Source organism: Salvelinus fontinalis, chromosome 2 (assembly GCF_029448725.1).
Source record: "Salvelinus fontinalis isolate EN_2023a chromosome 2, ASM2944872v1, whole genome shotgun sequence".
NCBI classification, from domain to species: domain Eukaryota; kingdom Metazoa; phylum Chordata; class Actinopteri; order Salmoniformes; family Salmonidae; genus Salvelinus; species Salvelinus fontinalis.
In genome coordinates, this window is record NC_074666.1 from 57,926,168 (window position 1) to 57,943,004 (window position 16,837).

General features: G+C 41.0%; 1 protein-coding gene and 1 non-coding gene across 2 annotated transcripts; one reads left to right on the forward strand and one right to left on the reverse strand.

Moving 5' to 3' along the window:
* Positions 1-715: 715 nt before the first annotated feature.
* trnaf-gaa (transfer RNA phenylalanine (anticodon GAA)) lies at positions 716-788 on the reverse strand. Its single transcript has one exon. It is a non-coding gene; the product is annotated as a tRNA-Phe (tRNA).
* Positions 789-2,859: 2,071 nt separating this feature from the next.
* Positions 2,860-14,571, forward strand: LOC129822062 (ubiquitin-conjugating enzyme E2 G1). The gene is made up of 6 exons (XM_055879948.1): positions 2,860-3,079; positions 9,773-9,875; positions 11,805-11,902; positions 12,149-12,327; positions 12,797-12,921; positions 13,155-14,571. The coding sequence occupies exons 1-5, from the start codon at positions 3,034-3,036 to the stop codon at positions 12,881-12,883; spliced, it is 513 nt and encodes a 170-aa protein (XP_055735923.1). The 5' UTR covers positions 2,860-3,033; the 3' UTR covers positions 12,884-12,921; positions 13,155-14,571.
* Positions 14,572-16,837: the final 2,266 nt, after the last annotated feature.

Sequence of the window (16,837 nt, forward strand, 5' to 3'; positions counted from 1 at the left end):
TTGTCCTTGATGATCTTTTTGGCCTTCCTATGACATTGGGTGGTGTAGGTGTCCTGGAGGACAGGTAGTTTTCCCCAGGTGATATGTTGTGCAGACCTCACTACCCTCTGGAGAGCCTTATGGTTGTGGGTGGAGCAGTTGCCGTACCAGGCGGTGATACAGCCCGACAGGATGCTCTCGATTGTGCATCTGTAAAAGTTTGTGAGTGTTTTTGGAGACATACCAAATTTCTTCAGCCTCCTAAGGTTGAAGCGGCGCTGATGCGCCTTCTTCACCACGCTGTCTGTGTGGGTGTACCATTTCAGTTTGTCCGTGATGTGTACGCCGAGGAACTTAAAACTTTCCACTTTCTCCACTACTGTCCCGTCGATGTGGATAGGGGGGTGCTCCCTCTGCTGTTTCTTGAAGTCCACGATCAGCTCCTTTGTTTTGTTGATGTTGAGTGTGAGGTTATTTTCCTCACACCACACTCCGAGGGCCCTCACCTCCTCCCAGTAGGCCGTCTTGTCGTTGTTATTTACATTTAAGTCATTTAGCAGACGCTCTTATCCAGAGCGACTTACAAATTGGTAAGTTCATACATATTCATCCTGGTCCCCCCGTGGGAATTGAACCCTGGTCCCCCCGTGGGAATTGAACCCTCAACCCTGGCGTTGCAAGCGCCATGCTCTACCAACTGAGCCACACGGGACCACAAAGATAGAACGACAACTAATGCCGAAACCCGGGATCGAACCAGGGACCTTTAGATCTTCAGTCTAACGCTCTCCCAACTGAGCTATTTCGGCAAGTCGTTGTTGATAATCAAGCCTACCACTGTAGGGTCGTCTGCAAACTTGATGATTGAGTTGGAGGCGTGCATGGCCACGCAGTCATGGGTGAACAGGGAGTACAGGAGAGGGCTGAGAATGCACCCTTGTGGGGCCCCAGTGTTGAGGATCTGCGGGGTGGAGATGTCAGAAAGTCCAGGACCCAGTTGCACAGGGCGGGGTCGAGACCCAGGGTTTCGAGCTTAATGACGAGTTTGGAAGGTACAGTGGTGTTAAATACTGAGCTGTAATAGATGAACAGCATTCTTACATAGGTATTCCTCTTGTCCAGATGGGTTAGGGCAGTGTGCAGTGTGATTGCGATTGCGTCGTCTGCGGACCTATTGGGGCGGTACTCAAATTGGAGTGGGTCTAGGGTGTTAGGTAGGGTGGAGGTAATATGATCCCTGACTAGTCTCTCAAAGCACTTTTATGATGACGGAAGTGAGTGCTACGGGGCAATAGTTGTTTAGCTCAGTTACCTTAGCTGTTTTGGGAACAGGAACAATGGTGGCCCTCTTGGAGCATGTGGGAACAGCAGACTAGGATAGGGATTGATTGAATATGTCCGTAAACACTCCAGCCAGCTGGTCTGCGCATGCTCTGAGGACGCGGCTAGTGATGCCATCTGGGCCGGCAGCTTTGCTTGGGTTAACACGTTTGCTGCGGTGAAGGAGAGCCCGCAGGTTTTGGTAACGGGCCGTGTCAGTGCTACTGTATTGTCCTCAAAGCGAGAAAGAAGTTGTTTAGTTTGTCTGGGAGCAAGACGTCGGTGTCCGCGACAGGGCTGGTTTTCTTTTTGAAATCCGTAATTGACTGTAGACCCTGCCACATACGTCTCGTATCTGAGCCGTTGAATTGCGACTCTACTTTGTCTCTATACTGACGCTTAGCATGTTTGATTGCCTTGCGGAGGGAATAGCTACATCAGAAATAGAGGAAGGACTAAAAACAAACAAAATATAACTATTGTAAAATAGATTTTGTCTGTAATATGTGTATAAAATGTGTAAACCGAAGGTAGAACCCTAAGTGTTTATTAGTTTACTCCAATTGGGGGAAGGGTGGTAGGGTTTGTGGGGAATAATAAGGGTATATTCTTTAAAAAAGTATGTATATCAATATAGGTACGTGTATGTGTATGTATATATGTATATAAGTATGCATACGTGTATGTATAAGAATATATATATTTACCCCAAAAATATATGGGGGTTTGGAAATGATGCAGACAATTACATTGATGGAAGCAACAGTCTTTCCGCATAATTAAGAAGATCCACCCCTTAAAATAAGTTTAAAAAATAAAAAATAAAGGCGGGGACTTATTTCCATTGTGGTCCCTATTTTTTACATTAAAAAAGGAGTGGCTTCTAACATAAAGGCCTGATTGGTGGAGTGCTGCAGAGATGGTTGTCCTTCCAGAAGGTTCTACCATCTCCACAGAGGAACTCTGGAGCTCTGTTAGAGTGAACATTGGGTTCTTGGTCACCACTCTGACAGCCAATTTAGTAATTCATACATTGTGCAATGATGTGTCTTATAATGGCATCCAATACTTAATCTGCAACCCTACTTCCCGCAGCTATGTTCAGGGGATGTAGTATTTAATTACGTATTTTGTTTCCTTAAGGAGACAACAATATTGGGTAGGATTTAGACTTTCACTGTCTCTGGTCCACACTCCAGTCCAGCTGGCAGGTGTAATGCACTTTAAAGTTAATTGCCAACCACCATATAAAATCCAAGAAGAAGAAGAAGATCAGGGGCTGTGCAGACCATTCAGTAGGGCAGTTCTCAATCAGGGGCGTACACAGACCTTTCAGGGGGCAGGTGCTCAAACTGAAAAACATTCATAATTCACATCTCAAAATGTACAACATATCAACTGCCTCTCGTGAGCATTTTTTTTTTTTGGAGCATTGAAGTGTTGCAACTGTGGGTGAAAATGAGGTTGTCAAAGTCAGGGCCGTCCGGATTTCATATGCAGAGGCTGTCAAAATTCCACGGAAGAAGACGGTGATGTCACAAGCGCTGTTACGCGTACTGATAATTGCCTTCACGCGGCTTCACTGTTTTTTTTGTGCGCATGTGCCACAGAATGAGAATGTTGAGCAAAACAGACTAGAAAAAAAGCACTGGCATTATTTATTGAAAGTTGCTAGCTAATTCTCTCACCTCGCATTATTAGCTAGCTAATATTTTAAAATCAAAACTGTAAAACATGACGGAGCCTCAGGCAGCACTGTTACTCAGGAGACAGCTGGCAGGTAATTTATAAACTGGTGGCTAACGTAGCCGGCTAACGCGCTGATTGCTTGTCGGGTTGCTATGCTAACTAGCGAACGTTAACTAATTAATCTTTGTTTCGGCTTTTATATACTGTCATGTATGGACTATGGTGTGAAATGTCATCTTTAATTACTTCATTGTGATAGTTGAATACAGTAAAGTAAGCCCACCAGTGGCAGCGAGCTAGGCAGTTACGAAGCTAGCTACAGACAGTTGATATAGGACACTTTAGTAGCTATGTTTCCACAAAGTTTCGGTTGATGAAATAGTTCGATGGCTATCCATCTAACGCTAGATGTATGTTTTGGTCATGTTTTAGGAACGTCTACCTTGGTTTTGTTTTGTGGACGCGAAACGATTCACCGGTAGTTTACTAATTAACGTTTGTTACCCCTTTGTTTTGAACGTAATTTAGATGTCTAGCAAACATTAGCGGACACATGTCAACTGTAGCCATTGATGCACAATTGTCAGACTTAATATTAACGTTGGCGAAGACGGAGCCGTGAGTTTAACTGAACCACCCGTTAGCTAAATGTGTTCATTTTGTTAACCTGTTGGGGATGGGGGCGCTGTTTAGACTATTTATGCTAATGTGGCTAATTTTTTAAACGGCTTCCCACAAAATCCTTGATCGTACAATATGCATATTATTATTATTATTGGATAGAAAACAGTCTATAGTTTCTATAGGAGTTGAAATTTTGTCTCTAAGTGGAACAGAGCCCATTCTACAGCAATTTCCCTGACATGGAGTCAGATTTGAGAAACGTTGGCCACTTTTCTGAAGTCATTTAAACGGGCACTGTCGTTGCTATGACTATACGGACACTTCTTACGTCTTCCCCTGGATGCCTTTACGTGATGACGATTCCAACGGGCTCGATTGCTCGTTCACAGGCACTACAAATGAAAAAAACCTTTAGCTAGCAAGTCTTTTCTTGCTGCGTAACGCGCGTGGAAGACACCGACCCTCTCCTGTTCCAAGCATTAGTTTAGCCTGTTATATTTCTCCGGTCATCTTTTCACTCGTTATAGGAGTTACAAACATCACAAAGTAGTTAATTTAAAGCGTTTTATAGCAATTTATATCCGTTTAGTGCGATTTTGGGACATTTATTTTTGCAACGATGTGAAAAGTTGGGAACGCTTTTCAGTTCATCCCGAACGTAGTTGACATTTCCACATGGCAAGAGGACAGCTTTCCACCAAAAGACGATTTCTCCCAAGAAAGGATCCTTTGCCCAAGATACTGATGGAAGAACAGCTCAAGGTAGGACATTTTTATTATGATAAATCGTGTTTCTGTCGAAACATTTTAGTGGCTTAGGACGCCATGTTTTTTGACGTAGCTTCGCTTGGCGCAAACTGTATTGAAAAGTAAGGATAAATTAAAAAATGTAATAACGCAATTGTATTAAGAATTAAATTGTCTATCAATCCCTGTCCACCCTATATTTTTTAGTCACGTTTATGAGTATTTATGTATAAGAGTAGATCACTGTCTAAGTGGCGCAAGGACAAATTCTGACCAGCTGAGTTACATTTCACATTGTCTAACCATGATTTTGGTGGCTAAATATAAACATTTTCGATCAAACTGTATATGCATGTTGTAATGTGATGTTACAGGAGTGTCATCGGAAGAATTCTGAGAAGGTTAGTGAAAAAATTAATATCTTTTGGCGATGTTGACTTTTATCGCTCACTTTGGCTAGAATCAATGCTGGGCTGCTAATTGCTATGTGCTAAGCTAATATAACGATTTATTGTGTTTTCGCTGTAAGACACTTAGAAAATCTGAAATATTGTCTGTATTCACAGGATCTGTGTCTTTCGATTCGTGTATGCTGTGTATTTTTACGAAATGTTTGATGATTAGTAGTTAGGTAAACACGTTGCTCATTGTAATTATTCTAGTCCATTTGTGATGGTGGGTGCAATTGTAAACTATGCCATATACCTGAAATATGCACTTTTTTCTAACAAAACCTATCCCATACCATAAATATGTTATCAGACTGTCATCTAATGAGTTTTTTTGTTGGTTAGGGGCTATAAATATCTTAGTTTAGCCGAATTGGTGATGGCTACTGGTGTTGGTGGACAAATAAAAGATGGTGGAATATGCTAATGTGTTTTTAGGTAATAGATGTACATCTTTACATATTGTGTCTTCCCTGTAAAACATTTTAAAAATCGGAAATGTTGACTGGATTCATAAGATCTGTGTCTTTCATTAGCTGTATTGGACTTTAATGTGTGAAAGTTAAATATTTTAAAAAAATATTTTTTTTGAATTTCGCGGCACTGGTTTTTCAGTGGGGGGGGGGGGGTGTGCCGCTAGCGCCACGCTGATCCTAGACAGGTTTTAAGTAACGTTATTTGACTTGCGCTACGATAGTTATTTTTTACGAAATTGAATCCATACAGGGGACCTTTGGAGGAAGGACTTTGAAATATGACCATTGTATCGCAAATCAGGGTTGATAAAAATAATTAAAGGTTACATTTGTGGCATTTTGGCTTTACCCAGGCATCCTTTTAAACGGCCACAGCAAGACGATGGCCAGAGTTTACCCATGACGTTGCACAACTATTTAAATCAATAAGTCATCGTTTTAGTCAAAGTATGATATTTGGGCTTGAAGTGACACATCTGAACTGCCCACTTAGTGAAAATCTGTGCGAATGCAATATACACTGCTCAAAAAAATAAAGGGAACACTAAAATAACATCCTAGATCTGAATGAATGAAATATTCTTATTAAATACTTTTTTCTTTACATAGTTGAATGTGCTGACAACAAAATCACACAAATTATCAATGGAAATCAAATTTATCAACCCATGGAGGTCTGGATTTGGAGTCACACTCTAAATTAAAGTGGGAAACCACACTACAGGCTGATCCAACTTTGATGTAATGTCCTTAAAACAAGTCAAAATTAGGCTCAGTAGTGTGTGTAGCCTCCACGTGCCTGTATGATCTCCCTACAACGCCTGGGCATGCTCCTGATGAGGTGGCGGATGGTCTCCTGAGGGATCTCCCAGACCTGGACTAAAGCATCCGCCAACTCCTGGACAGTCTGATGTGGCGTTGGTGGATGGAGAGAGACATGATGTCCCAGATGTGCTCAATTGGATTCAGGTCTGGGGAACGGGCGGGCCAGTCCATAGCATCAATGCCTTCCTCTTGCAGGAACTGCTGACACACTCACGCCACATGAGGTCTAGCATTGTCTTGCATTAGGAGGAACTCGGGGCCAACCGCACCAGCATATGGTCTCACAAGGGGTCTGAGGATCTCATCTCGGTACCTAATGGCAGTCAGGCTACCTCTGGCGAGCACATGGAGGGCTGTGCGGCCCCCCAAAGAAATGCCACCCCACACCATGACTGACCCACCGCCAAACCGGTCATGCTGGAGGATGTTGCAGGTAGCAGAACGTTCTCCACGGCGTCTCCAGACTCTGTCACGTCTGTCACATGTGCTCAGTGTGAACCTGCTTTCATCTGTGAAGAGCACAGGGCGCCAGTGGCGAATTTGCCAATCTTGGCGTTCTCTGGCAAATGCCAAACGTCCTGCACGGTGTTGGGCTGTAAGCACAACCCCCACCTGTGGACGTCGGGCCCTCATACCACCCTCATGGAGTCTGTTTCTGACCGTTTGAGCAGACACATGCACATTTGTGGCCTGCTGGAGGTCATTTTGCAGGGCTCTGGCAGTGCTCCTCCTTGCACAAAGGCGGAGGTAGCGGTCCTGCTGCTGGGTTGTTGCCCTCCTACGGCCTCCTCCACGTCTCCTGATGTACTGGCCTGTCTCCTGGTAGCGCCTCCATGCTCTGGACACTACGCTGACAGACACAGCAAACCTTTTTGCCACAGCTCGCATTGATGTGCCATCCTGGATGAGCTGCACTACCTGAGCCACTTGTGTGGGTTGTAGACTCCGTCTCATGCTACCACTAGAGTGAAAGCACCGCCAGCATTCAAAAGGGACCAAAACATCAGCCAGGAAGCATAGGAACTGAGAAGTGGTCTGTGGTCACCACCTGCAGAACCACTCCTTTATTGGGGGTGTCTTGCTAATTGCCTATAATTTCCACCTGTTGTCTATTCCATTTGCACAACAGCATGTGCCATTTATTGTCAATCAGTGTTGCTTCCTAAGTGGACAGTTTGATTTCACAGAAGTGTGATTGACTTGGAGTTACATTGTGTTGTTTAAGTGTTCCCTTAATTTTTTTGAGCAGTGTATTTTCCTATGATATGACATTCAAATTATTTTCAACCTGTTTCGTTTAAGGGCTGGGTTTTATTTGAACGTTACCACATGCATTGGTAAAGGCAATTATGATACCTTTGTCAGTTGCACAACTGAATGCATTCAACCTAAATGTGTCTTCTGCTTTTATCCCAACCTCTCTGCTCAAGGGCAGAACGGCAGATTTAAATTGTTCCTCTTTATGACTGAGATGAGCCAAACAGCCTTGTGTCCGCTTGGCCACCTGAACAATGTAGCAAAATAACGGGGTGCAAACTTCAACTCTAAAACTAGCAGAGATCCCACTCTGGAACATTGATGTGCCTGTAGAGTATATTATGTTCATATTGAAGAATGAACCCAATCAGAAAGTGTATATTCAAGTTTATATTTTTTTAATATTCATAATTTAATGTAAAAAAATTGTTATTGAAATCAAAATACTACTCATATTACAGAGAAAGCGGTAACGCTTCATATGACACTTTACTTTTTTTTTTTAAGCACATACAGATGAAACATGGTGTTTTAAAGCAGGGTTTCCCAAACTCTGTTTTGGTTTTTGCCCAAGCACTACACAGTTGATTCAAAATCATCAAAGCTTCATAATGAGTTGATTATTTGAATCAGCTGTGTAGTGCTATTGCAAAAACCAAAGTATGCACCCCGGGTGGATGCTTTGGGCATTGTTAATGTTGTAAATGACTATTGTAGCTGGAAATGGCTGATTTTGTACGCCTATGTAGATATTCCATTCAGAGGCCCATTATCAGCAACCCTCACTCCTGTGTTCCAATGGCACGTTGTGTTAGCTAATCCAAGTTTATCATTTGAAAAGGCTAATTGATCATTACAAAATTCTTTTGCACATATGTTAGTAAAGCTGAAAACTTGTTCTGATTAAAGAAGCAATAAAACTGGCCTACTTTAGACTACTTGAGTATATGGAGCATCAGCATTTGTGGGTTTCATTACAGACTCAAAATGGCCAGAAACAAATAACTTTCTACTAAAACTTGTCAGTCTATTCTTGTTCTGAGAAATGAAGGCTATTCCATGTGAGAAATTGCCAAGAAACTGAAGATCTCGTACACTGCGGTACTACTCCCTTCACAGAACAGCGCAAATGGGCTCTAATCAGAATAGAATGATGAGTGGGAGGCCCTGGTGCACAATTGAGCAAGAGGACAAGTACATTAGTGTCTAGTTTGAGAAACAGACACCTCACAAGTCTTCAACTGGCAGCTTCATTAAATAGTACCCGCAAAACACCAGTCTCAACATCAACAGTGAAGAGGCGACTCCGGGATGCTGGCCTTCTAGGCAGAGTTACTCTCTCCAGTGTCTGTGTTCTTTTGCCCATCTTAATAAAAAAAAATGTTTTGGCCAGTCTGAGATATGGCTTTTTCTAAATCAATTTCCCCAGACATCTCCTGATGTGGTTTAAATGTTGTTGTGGACTTAACATCCCATTTAGTTTTTTTCCTATTATACCAGGTGTAATGTTGAGAGTGAAAACCTGAAAAAATAGAAGGAAATGAAAACTTAGAAAAGCGGAGAAAACGGAATTTGGGGGATAAACGGAATCAATCAGAAAATTAAATAGATTTTACAGGACCCTATTACTGCGGCTCCTTGCCAAGTTCTCAGCGGAGGGAGAACACCTTCTTAAAGCCCTATGTGGCTGTGTCCCAGAGGCCTTTCTTGGTCCCTGACGCTTTGTTTCTCAAAAGGGGAAGCCTTGAGATTCACACATTCCATGAACTCTCTGAACCTATGACCTCCTTGACAATGCTCCTCTGTATTGATTACTGGTCATGTGACTTAAAAGCACCACTCGTATTTACCAGTTTCTCTTTCGCATTGGCACACTTTCAATGCCTCCCTCCCTACAAATTCTGGAGTACTTAGAATTTAACTAGATTAACTTGACCTGGTCTATGCAAAATAATGAAACAGTTGCTTGAATAAATGTGTTGATATGATTTAAAAGTAACTATGAAACGTAAACGCACTCGTCAGGGTTGCTGTTCAAAGGGTGTGTAACCTACTACTGCAGTAGCCATTTGACTGTGCTGCTGTCAACACAGCAGGGGACTGGCTGCCAGTGTGACAGCACATTTAAACCACATTGCACTTCTGAGTTAGCAGTTGAAATGTTTAAGTTGTTTAAATTGCTACTTAATAGGGATACAAATGATTTAAAGATTTATGTTCACAGAGAGGAACATTTAAATCTGAGTGCTGAATCCAGCATTCTAACACAACTGATTTGTGAGATGTACTTCTTACTTGACTGGATGAAGTTCAAGAGTCAAATATCACAATAGAGCCATTTATTTTTGTGTATTTATATCTGATGAAAACCAAATGATGTTAAAATGTTTTCTCTTTATTTACCAGAGCTGAATAAGAACCCAGTGGAAGGATTCTCAGCAGGCTTGATAGACGATAATGACCTCTACAGATGGGAAGTCTTAATCATCGGCCCACCAGACACATGCTAGTAAGTCTGCCAGCACAGTTCCACTCTGATTTTGCTGTGTGGGTGGGTTGATAAGCCAGCTGGGGAGTATGTGGATGTGAGGAGGAATTTGCTATTTGTCATATACAGCAGTTGTCCGTCCATGCAAAGTATTGGGATCTTTTCAACTATATTACAATTAGTGTGAACGTTTAAACGAAATTGGGATCAGAAAAAAAATACATTTTTTTGCTACTTTATTAACCGGAACTGTGCGGTATGCATCTGTGAATGATGAGGGGAGCAGGGAGGGGGTGAGAGGGCAACCAAGTTGATTTGTGCTAGACTACCTTTTTGCTAGTTATTTATCATCTCATCTGATTACATAGTATTTTGTCTTGACTGCATCAAACTGAGAGAAGCTAGCTAGCTAACGTCAGCTAGACTAATTAAAACTACATAACTATAACTGTCCCCTTCCAACTCCAGCATAGATTATACCATTTTCTCTAGAACATCTGCAATGTTTTTTTATAATTTTTTATTTCACCCTTATTTAACCAGGTAGGCCAGTTGAGAACAAGTTCTCATTTACAACTGTGACCTGCCCAAGATAAAGCAAAGCAGTGAGACAAAAACAACAACAACACAGTTACACATGAGAGAAACAAACGTACAGTCAATAACACAGTAGAAAAAATCGGTATACAGTGTGTGCAAGTGAAGTAAGGCAATAAATAAATAGGCCATAGTGGCGAAGTAATTACAATTTAGCAATTAACACTGGAGTGATGGATGTGCAGATGAGGATGTGCAAGTAGAAATACTGGTGTGCAAAAGAGCAGAAAAAAAAATATGTGGATGAGTTAGGTAATTGGTTGGATGGGCTATTTACAGATGGGCTGTGTACAGCTGCAGCGATCGGTAAGCTGCTCTGACAGCCGATGCTTGAAGTTAATGAGGGATATATAAGTCTCCAAATTCAATGATTTTTGCTATTCGTTCCAGTTATTGCCAGCAGAGAACTGGAAGGAAAAGCGGCCAAAGGAGGTGTTGGCTTTGGGGATGACCAGTGAAATATACCTGCTGGAGCGCGTGCTACGGGTGGGTGTTGCTATGGTGACCAGTGAGCTGAGATAAGGCGGAGCATTACCTAGCAAAGACTTATAGAGCCAGTGGGTTTGGCGACAAATATGTAGCGAGGACCAGCCAACGAGAGTTTACAGGTCGCAATGGTGGATAGTATATGGGGCTTTGGTGACAAAACGGATGAAACTGTGATAGACTGCATCCAGTTTGCTGAGTAGAGTGTTGGAGGCTATCTTGTAAATGACATCGCTGAAGTCAAGGATCGGCAGGATAGTCAGTTTTACGAGTGAAGGAGGCTTTGTTGCGAAATAGGAAGCCAACGCTAGATTTAATTTTGGAATGGAGATGCTTAATATGAGTCTGGAAGGAGAGTTTACAGTCTAACCAGACACCTAGGTATTTATAGTTGTCCACATATTCTAAGTCGGAACCGTCCAGAGTAGTGATGCTAGGCGGGCGGGCGGGTGCGGACAGCGATCTGTTGAAGAGCATGCATTTAGTTTTACTAGCGTTTAAGAGCAGTTGGAGGCCATTGAAGCTCATTTAGAGGTTTGTTAACAAAAGAAGGGCCAGATGTATACAGAATGGTGTCGTCTGCATCGAGGTGGATCAAAGAATCACCTGCAGCAAGAGTGACATCATTGATATATGCAGAGAAAAGAGTCGGCCCGAGAATTTAACCCTGTGGCACCCCCATAGAGACTGCCAGAGGTCCGGACAAAATGTGATAATCACGTGGAATTATGAATTTTTCTTATTGTTTTAACAGAATTTTTTAATTTTTTATTGCTGTTTAAACGTTAGACTTTTTCCATTTGTCACATCCCTATATTCCAACACCTGATATTTGACCATAATTAACCATATTTCTCTCTGCCACAGTGAAGGCGGTGTGTTTAAAGCACATCTCACGTTTCCCAAAGACTACCCTCTCAGGCCACCTAAAATGAAATTTATCACAGATTTATGGCACCCTAATGGTAAGTATGAGTGTATTGCACTGTTTTCTCTTGAAATTATTAACACTTTTTTGTCTGTTTACTGTTGGGGAAATGTAGGCTATCCCTCAGGAGGATCAGTAGTGTTTGTCAGTAAAGTAATACTTTTTTGTAACCCACCAAAATCCCTTACTCTGGCAGTTATTTGCACGCACACACACACACGCATGTACACAGAAATAAGTAAATAAATCTGTTCTAATTTCATGTCTCTTATCCTGTTTGCAGTTGACAAGAACGGTGACGTATGTATATCTATTTTGCACGAGCCTGGTGAAGATAAGTACGGCTATGAGAAGCCTGAGGAGCGCTGGCTGCCCATCCACACAGTGGAAACCATTATGATTAGTGTTATTTCCATGTTGGCGGACCCTAACGGAGACTCGCCTGCCAATGTTGACGCTGCAGTAAGTCTCATTTTCACCTGAGGGGCCAAATCAGGGGTTTGAGCTCACTCTGATTACGGTTCTTTATAAATCGACAATCTGTGGATGGTTATTTAGGACAAAAGGAGTTAAAGGCCCAGTGCAGTCAAAAACATGATTTCCTGTGTTTTATATACATTTCCACACTGAGGTTATAATAATATTGTGAAAATGCTGATGATGCCCTTTTCGTGTAAGAGCTGTTTGAAAAGACCACCTGAAATTTCAGCCTGTTTTGGTGGGATGGAGTTTGGGTACTTAATTGTTACCCAGAAATGATGTGATATTGAGTTTAAAACGACTGCATTGGACCTTTTAATGGTATATTCCATCCTGTAGTGCACAGAATTCTGAATGTTCCAGGTTCCCAAGCATCATATTTGCCTTTGGAGAGCAAGAATCTGTCATCTTTCAACTAAAATGTTTTCCCCCTTCATTGTTCCCCCTGCAGAAAGAGTGGAGGGAAGACCGACATGGGGAATTCAAAAGGAAAGTGGCCCGTTGTGTAAGAAAGAGCCAAGAGACTGCCTTCGAGTGATTTATTTATCAAGCGGCTTCTTGCTTCACTTTTTCAGGGTAAGTGTAGTGGACCTTTGCCCCTTGGATCTTTTACAAACCAAATGTTGTGATTTTGAGGAGGTCCCAATGCTATTATATGGCATCGCTGAGTAACTTATTATACTGTTCACACTTCAAATTAAATATGTTGATGGTTCATTCAAACCTGTTGAAGTCTCTGAAAGACTATGCCGGAAGTTTATTACAGTATATCCAATATGTGCTAAGTTGCCTGTTCTTGTCTAACACAGGTCTCCAATTGAGAAACAACATAGCAATGTTTTCCTGCACTCTACCACCCTATTGCATGGCTGGTCTTCATTGACTGTCAGAAACCGTCTGGCAACAATAGGCTGCCATAGAACATAACAGCTGTTACCAGATCCTGACTGAAAACCGCCAAGCAAGTGCCAACTCAAAAACAACAACAAAGCAAAAGATGAATAAGTCTTTCTTTTTTAAGTCTATGAACTGCTTTTCAGGAAGATATTGTAAAGACCTGTATATAGCACAGACCTAAAACTGGATAATATATCAATTGTCCCTATCCAATCCAGCAAGACACTTAGTACCAAATAAATAGTGTTTCTGTAGGTAGAATCTGAATCCTATAGATTCGTATGTTTTTATTCCACTTCCCCCTTCTTCAACATCTGCTCTAGTGTGCATGAGTTCATTTCTGTTACAGGTTGCTTTGACGGACAGGCGGCCTTGTAGGGAGCAGAATGGTAAGAATGCAATGCTATTGTAGAATCCCTCTATTGGAGGAGAGCTGCTTTGGTTCTAGAATGACCGAAATATCAGGCCGAATTTGGATTTATGGCAGATGGACATAAGGGTGCATTACACATACTGTAGCTTGCTTGTCATGCTGGGTTCATTCACCTCAGCACTTCAGGAAAAGTTGCTGTAAGTCACTATTTAACATATGAATGAGGTTATAAATGCAAGTCTTTATTTTGGATTTTAACACCATGCAGTGCTCCCCCTACCATGATCCAATTTGTCAAGTTCAGGTGTGTTTCTCCGGAGAATGACATAACCATTACAAGTCATGCATGCACAAATTGAAGTCATAGGTAAGTTTTTAATTAGTATTTTTTTCCAAAAGTGCCTCCTATTAAATTGCTTGGCAATTGCCCCCTGTAAAAATATGAGAAATTGCTTAACACCCTGTTAGTTTGCACAACGTGTCAGTTATTCTATAACATCAGGACAATGTGTAATTCAAATATTGGTTAAAATTTGGTTTAGCAATAACTTTCCCCTCTGTGTGGTGGTGTACCATCTTATTCAAAAAAAAGAAGATATTCGGGTGATGTGGAGACCTATTTCTCCTGTATTCACCTTGATAAAGGAGATGAATTGTGTAGTGTCCTAGGTAGGATTTGTTATGCATGCTTTTAACTTTAGGTTTTCTTGCTGGTAGTATTGGGGTTTTGATTTAAAATGTGTGAAAGAGTGTGTGTGTGCCGTGCCCTTTTTTCTTTACTCTATTCCCCTGATCCTCGATTTTTATTTTTTTATTTTTTACCCTGGTTTATTATTTGATTCTGTCTCTGATGGACTATTGCAGTTTACTTGCCTAATGTACAAAGACAAAATACTGATGTATATTTTCTGTGTTATGTAGTGAGTTCTTCTAAAATAAGATTTTTTTTCCCAATATTTGCTGGTGTTTTTTCTTTTAATGAAATTCCTATCTGCAGTTTTTTGTCATACAATCAGGCATGATTGATACACACATTATCTTCTTTCCTAGCATGTCATTACCTGGTCCTGACCAAAGCTCCCTGCCTTTTATCATGTGGTGTCTGACCCCTAGGTGAAACATATCATGTACTTGTCATGCAACACATTACGCTAGATTTAACAAGTGTTAGTGATAGGATACTGTCATTTGGCACAAAGGTGAGAATATTATATGGGTCAAGTGTATTCTGTGCACAGTAGTGCCCTATATTCAGAAGAAAGCCATGTAACAACATTACACCAAGTGAGGTGTTGGTGTTTTGATTGCCACAGACTTATGCCGCGTTCAAGAATACTGTTAATTTAACTGAGTTTCCGAGTTGTCTCGCAATTATCCCTATCCCACATGAACAATTGGCCAGGCAGAGATCTTTGGAGAGCAGATTTGTCTATTTTTGGATGGGTTTCAGGGAGCTGTGCCAAGAACAGGCTCCAGTCTAGACTAGGCAAGGACAAATGTCTCACCCTCTGCAACCAACCACGTATTATTATGAAGATCATTTATAACATGTACCAGTCAAGAGTTTGGACATCTACTCATTCAATGGAACTCCTTCAAGACTGTTGGAAAAAGCATTCCTCCTGAATCTGGTTGAGAGAATGCCAAAAGTGTGCAAAGCTGTCATCAAGTCAAAGGGTGGCTACTTTGAAGAATCTAAAATCTATTTTGATTCCTAAAACACTTTTTTGGTTACAACATGATTCCATAAGTGTTATTTCATAGTTGTCTTCACTTATTCTACAATGTAGAAAATAGTACAAATAATAATCCTGGAATGAGTAGGTGTGTCCAAGTGTTTGACTTGTACTATAGCTAAACTCCTAATGCGTGCATTTCTGTAACTCTGAACAAGTGGAACTGATCTGAAACAATATTCAGGGTAAAGTATTCATATTTTAGTTTTTGAGTCTTTAAGAAAAAAATACTGTATCTTTGTCCATCCATTCAATATCAACCCCTCTATGTTGATAACCACTTGTATTCTCACACACAGTCAATGAAGATTAGGCAGCTTCTGTGTATTTCACAATGCATTGCAATCAAACAGTGCTCCAGGCCTAAGCAACATCAGCGGTCGCTTTGGGCCCCAGGCTGTCATGCCAAATAATGTCCCTCTACGTCTCAATCGGATTTGATAAACTATTCGCGTCTGTTGTTATAGCAACGGTGTGATGACATAATGATTTGAATTTTAGATGATATTACAGCCTAAAGCATGTCATTTTCATCATCGCTATGCAAACAAGGCTGATTTCCGCGACAATTTTGTTGTTGAAACAAGTTTTGTTTTGCTAATAAAATGAAAACATGAATTCTAACTACTTTTTGGTACCTTGTTAACATTACAACATGAAATCCATGTCTTAAAAGTTGCTATGTTTCGGAAATGGCAAAGAAAACGTGTAATCTGCTTGACACATTGAAGCTAATTACCTTACGGATCACGAAGTTAGCTAATTTCCACGACATTCATAGGCAAATCCATTTGATTCATACACTGGATTGTATGACTCATGTTTTTATTTGAACCTGCACTTATCTACACTGAAATAATATAATTTCAGAAGTACTCTATTATGAAGTTTTTTTTAAAATCTCGCATAGCTCATTAATACACCCTTGAAAATATATATATATATGTGTGTGTATCTATTGTAGATCCTATGATACAACAATGAATAATGTGGAACAAATAAATACCATCATAGGACACCATACCTCTTACAATACTGAACACCTTGTGAAACAGCTGTGAAAACCAACCTGGCAATATTTAAGATTTTAATACATAAATGTTTATATTTTTTAGTACAGTTGTGTCATTAATTTATTTTCACAGATTTTTTTTGTACACACATGGCAATCATAGACTAAAATACTGAATTATGGTGTGTGGAATATAGAAGGTGGTTGCTGTGTGGGTGGGAGGTTCTGCCTGTCACTTGTTCTCAACAGGCTGCCAGTCTTGGAAGGGGCACTTGAAGAGGGAGACTGAAAAGTCCAGGCACTTCTGCTCTCTTTGTTCTGAGTTAATCTGTGTATCTCACATGTTATGTGCCCAGTATGATAGTATATGCCCAGTATGATAGAGCAAAAAAATAATATTTGCAGATAATGACAACAGTAGCTATAGATGATGTAATGAAAAGTTGGAGGGTGGTTGGTAATGGAGGACATCAG